The 12,928-nt window shown below is 37.7% G+C and overlaps 1 protein-coding gene across 15 annotated transcripts in view; it reads left to right on the top strand.

The window, feature by feature from the left end:
- The window catches only part of IFT74 (intraflagellar transport 74), a 128,328-nt gene that overhangs the window by 63,245 nt on the left and 52,155 nt on the right, over window positions 1-12,928 (top strand). For 12 of the 15 annotated variants that reach the window (XR_012424662.1, XR_006692692.3, XR_001485412.4 and 9 more), the window contains 4 exons: window positions 2,943-3,081; window positions 5,746-5,808; window positions 10,593-10,736; window positions 12,311-12,351. Coding sequence is in view for 10 of the 15 variants with exons in the window: in XM_015436486.4 (XP_015291972.1) it covers window positions 2,943-3,081; window positions 5,746-5,808; window positions 10,593-10,736; window positions 12,311-12,351 (387 nt within the window). In the remaining 5 variants the exon portion in view is untranslated. Of the gene's footprint in view, window positions 1-42; window positions 196-1,068; window positions 1,255-2,942; window positions 3,082-5,745; window positions 5,809-10,592; window positions 10,737-12,310; window positions 12,352-12,928 lie in introns of those variants that run through there. The other 3 variants (XM_074017362.1, XM_074017361.1, XM_074017364.1) reach the window with 3 other exon arrangements.

Here is a 12,928-nt window from a genome sequence, read left to right as displayed (position 1 = left end):
TGTAACAAGTAAGACTGTTTGCCTAACCTTTGTGTTTCTTTCTTTCTTTCTTTCTTTTTTTCTTTTTTTGAGATGAAGTCTCGCTCTGTCACCCAGGCTGGAGTGCAGTGGCATGATCTTGGCTCAATGCAACGTCTGCCTCCTGGGTTCAAGCAGTTCTCCCTGTCTCAGCCTCCTGAGTAGCTGGGATTACAGGTACCCAGCATTGCTCCTGGCTAATTTTTGTACCTTTAGTAGAGATGCGGTTTCGTCATGTTGGCCAGGCTGGTCTCAAACTCCTGACCTCAGGTGGTCCACCTGCCTCAGCCTCCCAAAGTGCTGGGATTACAAGTGTGAGCCACTGTATCCGGCCTACTTTTGTGTTTCTTTTAGTAAAATGTTAACAGTTTTACTTACTGATTTAGAGTTTACAATATTGAAAATGCATACTTTTGAAAGACATACTGTTGCTAAATTAATTTATGTTTGTCCTGATGGCATTTTATGCTTAGAAGGATTCAAATTGAGGTCAGATGCAGTGTCTGATGCCTGTAATCCCAGCACTTTGGGAAGCTAAGGTGAGAGAATAATTTGAACTCAGGAATTTGAGACCAGCCCGGCCAACTTAGCAAGAACTTGTCTCTATTCAAAATAAAAAGTAAAAACATTAGCAGGGCATAGCGTTGTGTACCTTTAGTCCCAGTTGCTTGGGTGGCTGAGGTGGGGGGATGGCTTGAGTTTGAGCATGCAGTGAGCCATGATTGTGCTACCACACTCCAGTCTGGGTGACAAGTGATACCCTGTCAAGAAAGAAAGATAGAAATAGGGGGAGGGAGGGAGGGAGGGAGAGAGAGAAAGAGAAAGAGAGAGAAAGAAGAGAGAGGAGGGGGAAGAGGAAGAAGGGAGGGGAGGGAAGGAGAAGGGAGGGGAGGGGAGGGAAGGGAAGGGAAGGGAAGGGGAAAAGAAAGGAAGGGGAAAAGAAAAAAGAAAGGAGGGAAGGAGGGATTCAAATTTAAAGATATTACCAAGTTTTGTATTCTATTGAGTTTCAACTTTTTTGTTTACTTATTTTTATGACACCATCATCAGTGGTTTTACTGCCAACTTATAACAGGAGCAAAGTACTCAAAGCATCAAAAAGACCTGACACCTGGACATCATATGGCCTTGAGAAAGTCAGTTACCTTTCTTATGCTGTAATTTCTCCTCTGTAAGATGGAATACTTTATAACATTAGTTCTTCTTCCTACATTGTAGGAAGAAACATTGTTGGTGGTGAGTAATCAAGTTTAGAATGAAATCCTTCCAAAAGATTATTTCCACTGGGCTTCAGTATCCTTAATCTATGAAACAAAGAGATTGAAATAGATATTTTCCTCTTTCAAATTCTGTGAGCTCATATACCTATACAAATTGTAGCAGCAGGAAACACATTTGTTATACTGTTGTAATTGAAGCTTCAAGTGAAGATACCACATCTTCTCTAATAGTGACACAAAAATAAATTGAAATTCCAGGTTGTCTGTTTTATTATGTTCATCTTTTATTTGGTTATTTTAGATTTTTTTTTGGTAGGGAAATTTCTGAGTTTAGGTTGTTTATTGTAGTAGTAGGATATGAATGTGTAGAAGGTGTATAGGGGATTTGTGGATCCACAGGCTTAGCTGGTGATGGTGACAACTGTAGAAGTTGACATCTATGAGCGAAAGAGAGTAAATAGTGATAGGTTAATCAGATTTTGAAACCCAAAATAGAAATTAATGATCTTGGGACTGAAAATGTATGTTCAATCCAGCTTTTTATAAAATGTAAATCTTGAAAGTATTTAGATAAGTGGCATCTTACCTATTCTTTTTTCATAATTTTTCTCTACCCTATCAATAATTGACCTTGAGTAGGCAACAAGTGGCATGTCATTGGTATTCTTTGGCTACATGATAAAAATGGTTATTGCTTCTAATTAATTTCACTATTACTACTTTTGTGTAATTATATTTGTAATGTTTGTTGTGTTTTTAGAGAAATGAGCTTAATATTTTATAGTGCTAAAAAATATCAATAATTTGTGAAACAGCAATGTTAACTAAAGCAGTAAGTAAAAGAGAATTTAAGCAAAGCATATTATTAATCTAAAGCCGTAACTTTAAAAAAATCAAACTGCACTGCAGGCCTCTCTTCTCCTAGTTCTGTCAGAGCTGCACTGGATGATTTACATGGCAAACTTCTATACAATATTTAATTTGGTCAAAAAAATTTATGCTGAAGGATGTTTGAAAACCACAATTCTAAAACTTCTTACTTGTCTTTTTTTTTTTTTTTGAGACGGAGTTTTGCCCTTTTGCCCAGGCTAGAGTGAAGTGACGCGATCTCAGCTCACTGCAACCTCTGCCCACTGGATTCAAGCAATTCTCCTGCCTCAGCCTCCCAAGTAGCTGGGATTACAGGCGCCCGCCACCAGGCCCGGCTAATTTTTGTACTTTTAGTAGAGATCGGGTTTTGGCATGTTGGCCAGGCTGGTCTCGATCCCCAGACCTCAGGTGATCCACCTGCCTTGGCCTCCCAAAGTGCTGGGATTACAGATGTGAGCCACCGAGCCCAGTCTCTTATTTGTCTTTTGAAGGTATAACTTTAAAAAAGTATAAATGCATCCTCATATATATAAGTCATTAAAGATTTTCTTTGATAATCTTTGTGATTTCTTAGTAAAGTAAAATGGAGAGTAAGGAAATAGAGGAATTTGGGGATGGAGAAGAGAAAGATGCCAAATAAGTTTGTGCTAATGGGGCCAAATTTTATATAGGTCAAATAGCATTTTTTTAGTACAAATATAAAGACTTTTCAGTCACACACTATGGTTGAATATCTTTAAGTATCCTATTAAATTAGGACTGTGACTTGTATAAAATAATTGGATATTTTTTCCTCAGTACAGTATCAGGAATATTACGTGCTTTTGATTTTAGGAAAGAAAAACAAATGAGAAGCGTAGAAGAAGAAATTGAACAGGAAAAACAAGCAGCAGATGACATTATCAAAAATATGTCTCTTGAAAACCAAGTCAAGTACCTAGAGATGAAAGCCACAAATGAGAAACTGTTACAGGTAATATGAATTATTACTCTGTGCCAAGCATGTATCAGTCTTGCTACTAACAGTATAGTTTGAATATCAGCAGCGTCAACATCCCCTGAGAGCTTGACTAGACTTTGAGATCAGTTTTCATTTTAACAAGGTCCCCAACTGATTCAAACGGACATTCACATTTCAGAAGCATTTATTTAGAAAACTTCGTTTTTGTATGCTGCTTGATGACCTAGCTTTTACTCTTATTATTTTTTGTTCACTTCTATTTATTCATTTTGCTTTTCATAAAGACACATGAAAATACTTGCATTTATAAAAATACTTGTCTATAAATTAAAAAGTCTATAAATACTTGCAGTTACAGACTTTTAATGCAAACATTAAAAGGCCTCATAGGTGGAGGATGCAGTGAGCTGAGATCATGCCAGTGCACTCCAGCCTGGGTGACAGAGCGAGACTCCATCTCAAAAAAAAAAGAAAAAAAAAAGAAAAAAAGAAGTCCTCATAGACCAGCTCCCTATAGCTATTTACTTTCCTTTTCCTTCCTGCGTAATAAACAGCTAAACTTTTTACCTGTTAGCATTATGATTTGAATGGCTATTGTCCTGTAATTATATTGCTTAAATATCCATTTTTAAAAATTAATTTTTTATTGATACACAACAATTGTATATATTTATGGGGTACATGTGATAGTTCCATGCATGTGTGCAATGTATAATGATCAAATCAGGATAATCAGGATATTCATCACCTCAAACATTTAGGATTTTTTTTGTGCTGGAAACTTTTTTTAAAAATTTTTTTGAGACGGAGTTTTGATCTGTCTCCCAGGCTGGAGTGCAGTGGTGTGATCTTGACTCACTGCAAGCTCCGCCTCCTGGGTTCATGCCACTCTCCTGCCTCAGCCTCCCGAGTAGCTGGGACTATAGGCGCCTGCCACCACACCTGGCTGATTTTTTGTATTTTTTTTAGTAGAAACAGGGTTTCACCGTCTTACCTAGTATGGTCTCGATTTCCTGACCTCATGATCCGCCCTCCTCAGCCTCCCAAAGTGCTAGGATTACAGGCATGAGCCACTGTGCCCGGCCTTATGCTGGAAAACATTTTAAATCTCCTTTTCTAGCTATTTTGAAACATACAATTAATTATTGATAACTATAGCCACCCTACTGTTCTATCAAACATGAGAATTTATTCCTTCTCTCCCCCTCCACCGCCCCATGCCCCCAGCTGGGCACCAACTTCTCAGCCTCTGGTAACCATCATTCTACTACCTCCCTCCCTTTTTTTTTTTTTTGTTGAGATGGAGTTTCTCTCTGTCACCCAGGCTGGGGTACAGTTGTGCGATCTCGGCTCACTGCAAGCTCTGCCTCCCGGGTTCATGCCATTCTCCTGCCTCAGCCTCCTGAGTAGCTGGGACCGCAGGTGCCCGCTACCATGCCTGGCCAATTTTTAATGTATTTTTAGTAGAGACAGGGTTTCACTGTGTTAGCCAGGATGGTCTCGATCTCCTGACCTCATGATCCGCCTGCCTCGGCCTCCCAAAGTGCTGGGATTACAGGTGTGAGCCACTGTGCCTGGCCGAGATCCACTTTTTTAAGCTCCTACAGATGAGTGAGAACATGCAATATTAAATAAGCAATTTAAATCCCTGCTTAGGGGATATTGAGAATCCTCTCAATGCTCAGTCATGATGGTGCCCTTTCATGCCCAGATGGCCCTTAATAAAGATTAAGCAAAGAATTAGGCCCCATAAATGCCAATAATGATTATAGTTTTAGTTTCTGAGACATTCCTTTGCTGACAATTTAGTAACCTTTTTATTTTAGACAAGATTTCTAAGATACAATGAAGCATTGAAGAAAGAGTATGGCCTAGCCAAGATGGTGAAACCCCATCTCTACTAAAAATACAAAAATTAGCCGGGTGTGGTGGCAGGTGGCTGTATTCCCAGCTACGTGGGAGGCTGAGGCAGGTAATTGCTTGAACCTGGGAGGTGGAGGTTTCAGTGAGCCAAGATCATGCAACTACACTCCGGTCTGGGCAACAGAGCGAGACTCTGTCTCAGAAAGAGAAAAGAAAGAGTATGATAGAAATGCCAAAATAGTTCCAAAATATATTTAATCTTGTATGGGATATTGAATGAGTAAACAATTTAAGGATCTTATCCTAGGAGTGAACCATATTTATATTTACATATATGTGTATGTGTGTGTGCATGTGTTGTGTGTGTGTATAGTATAGAGAAATTAGGCAAAAGATATGAAAACACGATTAAACATCAATATTTTAAATAATAACCTTAATGACATAATTTGAAATCTTCTGATACTTGATGTCTCAGAACATAGTGATGATTCACTGTGAAAAGGTCTAAGGTCTAGCTACTTTTGAGAAACTCATGAAGTTTTTTTTTGGTTTTTTTTTTTTTGAAGGCACACAGCAAGTTTTTAAGAATAATAAAAGAAGATGGGAAAAATATAAATAATGAAGTGTTAATAAATTCTAGTCAAAGTGCAAGATGCCAGTGAAGATATTTAGAAAATTTACTTTGTCACATCTGTATTTGAAATGTTGAGAAATAGAGAAACAAACTTTTTTTTCCAAACTCTCTCCCCCCACTACTACAAAGTATTCTTAATGTAATTTGGATTTATGTTTGCTTTTTTTTCCACTTAGGAATTAGATACACTTCAACAACAATTGGATTCACAGAACATGAAAAAAGAGAGCATGGAAGCAGTAAGTGTAAAATCAAATAAGGGTTCTCATACTACTCAGTTAAAAAAGTTAATTCAGCCAAGTAAACTAATTCAAGTACATATTGATCTGGCAGTTTACTAATAGGAGTTTAATACTTTTTCTTCCTATTCTGGACCCACAAAGATCCTAGTATGGTAAGAAATTAGATTCAGTTATTGAGTACCTGCTGTGTATAAAACAAATCATTCTGCCCAACCTAGGACATGGCAAAATCCAATAACAATTAAAATTTTTTTTTTTTAGAGACAGAGTCTTTGTCACTCAGGCTGGAGTGCAGTGACATGATCGTAGCTCACTGTAAATTCAAGCTCTTAAGCTCAAGCGATCCTCCCTCCTCAGCTTCCCAAGTAGCTAGAACTTCAGGCAGGAACCACCACACCAGGCTAATTTTTATTTTACTTTTTGTAAAGACAGGGTATCATTATGGCTGGTCTACAGCTCCTGGCCTCAAGCAATGTGCCTACCTTGGCTTCCCAATGTGCTAGGATTACAGGCGTGAGGCATTGTGCTCAGTCTCTAATGGCAATTTAAAGACACATACACAAGAGACTAAAAACAAAGAGGGAGAGACATGAGTTCATCTCTTTAAGGATGTAAAAACTTCCATTTGTTTTCTTATTTGTTTATTTAAAACATTTTAATTCACAAAACAAAATGTTCTTATGGTTTAAAAATAGTTGAACAAGATTAACGTAAAAATGTCTGTTTTGTGTCCTTCTTTCCAGATGGAACTACTGGAAAGACGTTTATCAAGTGCTTACTGTATACTTTTTTGAGCTGTAAACTTATATCAGCATCATCTTCATATAATCCCCACAAGAGTCCTAAATCCCATCTTGGTTTTACAGTTGTGAAAAACCTCAAGTGGGGTTCATACTTGCTATGCTATCTGCAGCTTTTTTTTCACCCTAACATTATATATTCAGTGTCTATTTATATCAGTTCTTAGAGAACCTCCTCATTATTTTAAATTACTACGTTGTATTATGTTGTATAATTATAACACAGCCTTGTAAATGAACGGGTTGTTTATAGTTTTCTGGGATTATAAACAATACTCGGCGAAAGCATACATTTTATGCAAAGTTGTATTAGTATATCATAAGATTGGGTCAAAAGGTATACACTTTAAAAATGTTGTAAGATTGCCAGACTGCCTTCAAAAAGGTTGTTCCAACTTTTACTTCTAGGTGTAATGTATGTGAATGCTTATTTCCCCTGCATTCACTGACAGCAAATATTATCTGACTTTTCCAATTTTAGCTAGTTTGATAGGTAAAAATTACTACCTTATTTGAATTTTCATTTATTTATGCATAAAGCTGAGTATCTGTTTATATCATTTTTGGCCAATGAATTTCTTTTTCTTTGAACTCCTTTTTCATATTTTTGGCATTTCGGTATACTGACTGTACTTTAAATCTTGCCTCCCTTTCCTGATTCCCTGTGGATTCAGGTGGATGACATGATGATAGTATTAGGAACTGCTGTAGATTGATGGCTTGCAGACACCCTAGCTTGTAAAAGAAATGAATATTTTGTAATTAATTCTTTTGAGAATTTGCTATTGCAAAAGTTATTTAATTAAAAATAGTGAGGTAGTTGGCTAGGCGTGGTGGCTCACGCCTGTAATCCCAGCACTTTGGGAGGCCAAGGTAGGCAGATCATGAGGTCTGGAGATCGAGACCATCCTGGCTAACATGGTGAAACCCTGTTCTACTAAAATACAAAAAATTAGCCCAGTATGGTGACAGGTGCCTGTAGTGCCAGCTACTTGGGAGGCTGAGGCAGAAGAATGGCATAAACCCAGAAGGGAGAACTTACAGAGAGCCAAGATGACACCACTGCACTCCAGCCTGGGCGACAGAGTGAGACTCCGTCTCAAAAAAAAGAAAAAAAATAGGAAGGTAGTTTTCTGTGTCTGATTGTCCATCTATAAATACACTTAATTTTTATTTCCTTGGATCTCTGGTGATGGAAATACACTTAAAGAAAGAAGGACCACATTTAGTATTAATACAACCAGCTTGTAGAATTCGTCACTAATCTTTCTTGGAGTGGGTTTGTGAGAGTCAAGTCTTACTTCAGTTGGTGAGTTTAATTTCCATAGGAAGAAGATAAGCTATAACCTTAGATTTACATTTTGTACTGATGCCATTCTTCTCTGATGTCAGTACGTTTATGCCTACATTAACAAGAGTTTTAAAGATACACAATGTTTGCAAATTAGGATAACATAAGTCACTAATTCTATTTAACTTTTGCCAGATTTCTTTCTTTTTAAAAAAATTTTTTTTGAGACAGAGTCTTGCTCCGTTGCCCAGGCTGGAGTGCAGTGACACGATCTTGGCTCACTGCAACTTCTGCCTCCTGAGTTCAAACAATTCTCCTGTCTCAGCCTCCTGAGTAGCTGGGATTACAGCGTGCATCACCATGCCCGGCTAAGTTTTGTATTTTTATTAGAGATGGGGTTTCACCATGTTGGCCAGGCTGGTCTTGAACTCCTGACCTCATGATCCACCCACTTCAGCCTCCCAAAGTGCTGAGATTACAGGCGTGAGCCACCATGCCCAGCCCAGATTTCTTTTATTTATTTATTTAGGACTTGTTCTTCAAGAAAATATGTGTCAGATAGTGGTCAATCAACTAGTATTTATTGAATATGTTCACTACTGTACAACGTATTAGGTCATACTTATTCAGTTCACAAGAATGGAAAAAAATCAGGTGAAGAATTAACATGAGCTTAAGTCTTCCAGAACAGTTTTATCAAGATGCAATTCAAACAAGTCTATAGGATCGTTAGGCAAAAAGGAGAAGAGACTATGAAAAAGGATAGCATAAAATATCTGCATTTCCTCTATATGTATTTTTTAGCATGCCTTTATCTTATCTGATGCCTAATCTATTACTTGAACTGTATATATAATCCATTGCTTATGGACTTTGAAAAATTCTCGTCTACTCTTTCCTTTTTTGGAGGTTCCTTCTTTCATACTTTTAAAAGGGAAGAGGTCGGCCGGGCGTGGTGGCTCACACCTGTAATCCCAGCACTTTGGGAGGCTGAGGTGGGCGGATCACGAGGTCAGGAGTTTTCAGACTACCCTGGCCAACGTGATGAAACCCTATCTCTTCTAAAAATACACAAAAAGTTAGCTGGGCGTGGTGGTAGGCGCCTGTAGTCCCAGCTACTTGGGAGGCTGAGGCAGGAGAATGGCGTCAACCCGGGAGATGGAGCTTGCATTGAGCTGAGATCGCACCACTGCACTCCAGCCTGGGTGACTGAGCAAGACTCCGTCTCAAATATAAATAAATAAATAAATAAATATTAGCTGGGTGTGGTGGCGGGCACCTGTAATCCCAGCTACTTGGGAGGCTGAGGCAGGAGAATCGCTTGAAACTGGGAGGCGAAGGTTGCAGTGAGCCAAGATCGCACCACTGCACCCCAGCCTGGGTGAAAGAGTGAAACTCCGTCTCAAAAAAGAAAAAAAAAAAAAGAGAGAGAGAGAAGAGGTCTTGCCTCTTAAGAATTTTGTTTTGTTCATGCTGTAGGTCTGTTTTCAAATGTCACTGTTAACTCTTATGTCTTTGTTAACTTTGAAAAGTTATTTACGTTTCAGGTCCTTAGTTTTCTCATCTGTAAAATGGAGATGATAGTACTATCTTGTAGAGTATCACTTTGGATAGTAGAGATAACATATAAATAACATGCAGCATAGTGCCTGGCACGGAACAGATGCTCAGTAAACAAGAGTTTCAAATGTCGTTTTAATCATCACCACCACCATTCCTAGCTTTTTTTTTTTTTTAAATCTAATAACATTTTTGTCACGTCCTTATTTTTTTCTTTGTGAAAGGTAGGATAGTGGTGAGTACACAATAACTGTCATTTCATGTGTTAATTTCCTAGTGCTGCTGTAATAGAATATCACAAACTGGGTGGCTTAAAACAAACAAATTTTCTCACAGTTCCAGAGCCTGAAAGTCTGAAATCAAGGTGTCAGCAGAGCCATGCTTCCTCTGAGACTCTAGAAAGAATCTTGCTCTGCCTCCTCCTAGCTTCTGGTAGTATCCATTAGCCCTTGATGTTGCTTGACTTGCAGCTGCATCACCTCAGTCTTTGCCTGAGTCATACCATGGTATTCTCCCTGTGTGTCTCTGTTGCGTTTGTACTCTTCTTATAAAGTGCACTATCATATTGCATTAGGGCCCACCCCTAATGACCTTAACTTGACTAAATATGCAAAGAGCCTATTTTCAAATAAAGGTCAAATTGATAGGTGTATGTCGTTAAGACTCCAGCTTACCTTTTGAGCAGACACAATTCAACTCACAAAATTGTGGAAAAATATATGTTATGACCTATTTAGGGAAAAATATCTTCTCTCCAAAGATCACTTCTGTGGACTTTGAATCAGACATTGTGTTTAAAGTTGCACATATGTTTTGACATTGTCTTTATCCTCCCGTTGGTAGAGTTGTCCTATATTTATTCAGGTCTTATATGTAGAAAATAAAATAAACTAAGGCTATCAACTTCTTGTGAATCTTAGATTGAAAATAGCTTATTAAAATATACAGGATTTATTTTTATTCTTCCAGTTTAGGAATGTGCTTTGTAGCATTATTGAGTACTAATGATATTTGTTGTCTGTATTTAAAGATGCTGGTAGTTTACCCCCTATTCTTATTACCCGAAACCTATTTGATAATAATTATTGATAAAATACAAATTAAAAATTTCCCTTCTTATTTTCCTTTAGGAAATAGCTCACTCCCAGGTGAAACAGGAGGCTGTATTGCTGCATGAAAAGCTATATGAGTTGGAGTCCCATCGAGATCAAATGATTGCAGAAGACAAAAGCATAGGATCTCCAATGGAAGAGAGAGAGAAATTACTTAAGCAGGTGGGCAAAAGAAACATACTTATTTTAAGATGTCTGGTTTTGTATTGATTTGTTTTATTTAAGGGATATTAATGCAACCAAAAGCTAGTAAGTGTGTTGTCTAAAAATAGTTTATGTGAAGAAATGACTTTTTAATCTAGATTTTCTTCTTTTTTTTTTTTTTTTTTTTTGATATAGGGTCTCGCTCTGTAACCCAGGCCGGAGCACAGTGGTGCAATCATAGCTCACTGTAGCCCTGATCTGCTGGGCTCAAGCGATCCTCCACCTCAGCCTCCTGAGTAGCTGGGACTACAGGCATGTGCCAACACACTAATTTTTTATTTTTATTTTTTTGTAGTGATGGGGTTTTACTATGTTGCCTAGGCTGGTCTCAAGCTCCTGGCCTCAAGCAATCCTCCAATTTCAGTCTCTCCAAGTGTTGGGATTATAGGCACCCAGTCTAGATTTTCTTAAGTATTTCATACTGTCGTAGGTGAAGCTAACTTTTCCTTATTAGGAATACTTGAAACTCTTCTTTATTGGTCATTAAATATTTAGATAATCTTTTGGAAGATATGTTTCCTTTTTGTTTTGGGCCTTGTATTTAGAAAATGGAGTATCCCAAGGCTAATGACTTTTTGTGGTTGTTATTATCAGTGCCTCCATGAAGAGAATGGAATTAAAATGTCCTGTGAAATTATCGTATGTCCTAAAGTCATGACACATGTAACATATATTTAGTAGCTTTCTTACTACCCCAAGGGTAGATATAGTTTAGCTCCAAATTATAATTAGCATGTTGTTTATCGTGACACACCCTAACTATAAGGGCCTTAGGAGAACTTCATCTATATTTGGGCACAGCTCCAGTCAGGGACTCCCTTGCCCCTAGACTTAGATCAAGCCCATTGCATTTAGAAGAAATTTAGGTATCAATTCAGGGACTATTTAATTATTAGAATCATTCCAGAAGGGTATTAATGCTAGAACCTGTGTAGTTCCTTGGAAATAAATCACTGAAGGATGGGGAGGAGTGATCTTGAGGTACACGTACCACATAAAATATAGAATAGCTACTTAAATTTCAATTTCAGATAAGCAATGAATAATCTTTCAGACACATATATCTATATAGAAAAATTATTCATTGCTTATGAATGATACGAATAATCCACATATTACATGGTATATATATCCCCTCAAAGATAATCACTACTTATCTGAAATTCAAATTTAACTGGACTTGCTCAATCTAGCAAAACCCTACCTGTGGGAAAGTGAGGGAGACTCTCAGAAATCCTAGCTGTTTATATCAACTTATCCAGGCCTGAAGATGTGCTAACCTGATGGTGCCTGGGGGGTAGCTATGAGTATATCAGTTACTACACTTACTTTGAGGAAAAAGGATGGAATCTGTGAATGGTTCCTTGGTGCTGTTCCCTTTAACTTCAAAGGTTGAAGTCTAAAAAATAGATTTCAAGAAGGAGACTAGATTTGACACTTTAGTACAATGCACTCTAGAAGGAAATTGTCTTTAAGATAGCCTTACAATGAGTTATGTTTTTAAATACTACTTTCTTTTTATGCCTTTGTAGGTTAAAGATGATAATCAGGAAATAGCCAGCATGGAAAGACAGTAAGTACCTTTATACTAGGACATTTTACATCCATTTCTCACTTTAAAAATTACATTCTAAAGGTACAGGAGTGGCTTTCATTCTTTCAATTTTTCTTATAGCTTTAAATATTTCTTTGAGTGTTTAAGAGCCATTGCATAGTATAATTGTTTTTTATAAATATCTTTATTAAGATATACTTTATACCATATAATAGACATATTTAAAGTAAACAATTTAAAGCTTTTTAGTATATTCACAGAAGTGTGCAGCCATCACCTAAATCACCTTTATTTTTCAATTTTTATTTATTTTTATCTTTTTGAGACCAGGTCTCACTATGCTGCCCGGACTGGAGTGCAAGTGGCATGATAATAGCTCATTGCAACCTCAAACTCCTGGGCTCAAACTTCCCAAGGAGCTAGGGCTACAGGCACATGCCACCATATCTGGCTAATTTATTTTTATTTTTAGTAGAGTCAAGATGTTACTATGTTGCCCAGGCTAGTCTCCAGCTCCTGGCTTCAAGCGATCCTCCCATCTCAGCTTCCCAAAGAGCTGAAATTATAGCTGTGAGCCAGTGTGCCAGGCCCCCAG

This window comes from Macaca fascicularis, chromosome 15 (genome assembly GCF_037993035.2).
Source record: "Macaca fascicularis isolate 582-1 chromosome 15, T2T-MFA8v1.1".
In the NCBI taxonomy this organism is placed as follows: domain Eukaryota; kingdom Metazoa; phylum Chordata; class Mammalia; order Primates; family Cercopithecidae; genus Macaca; species Macaca fascicularis.
This window is presented reverse-complemented; position numbering and strand designations above follow the sequence as displayed.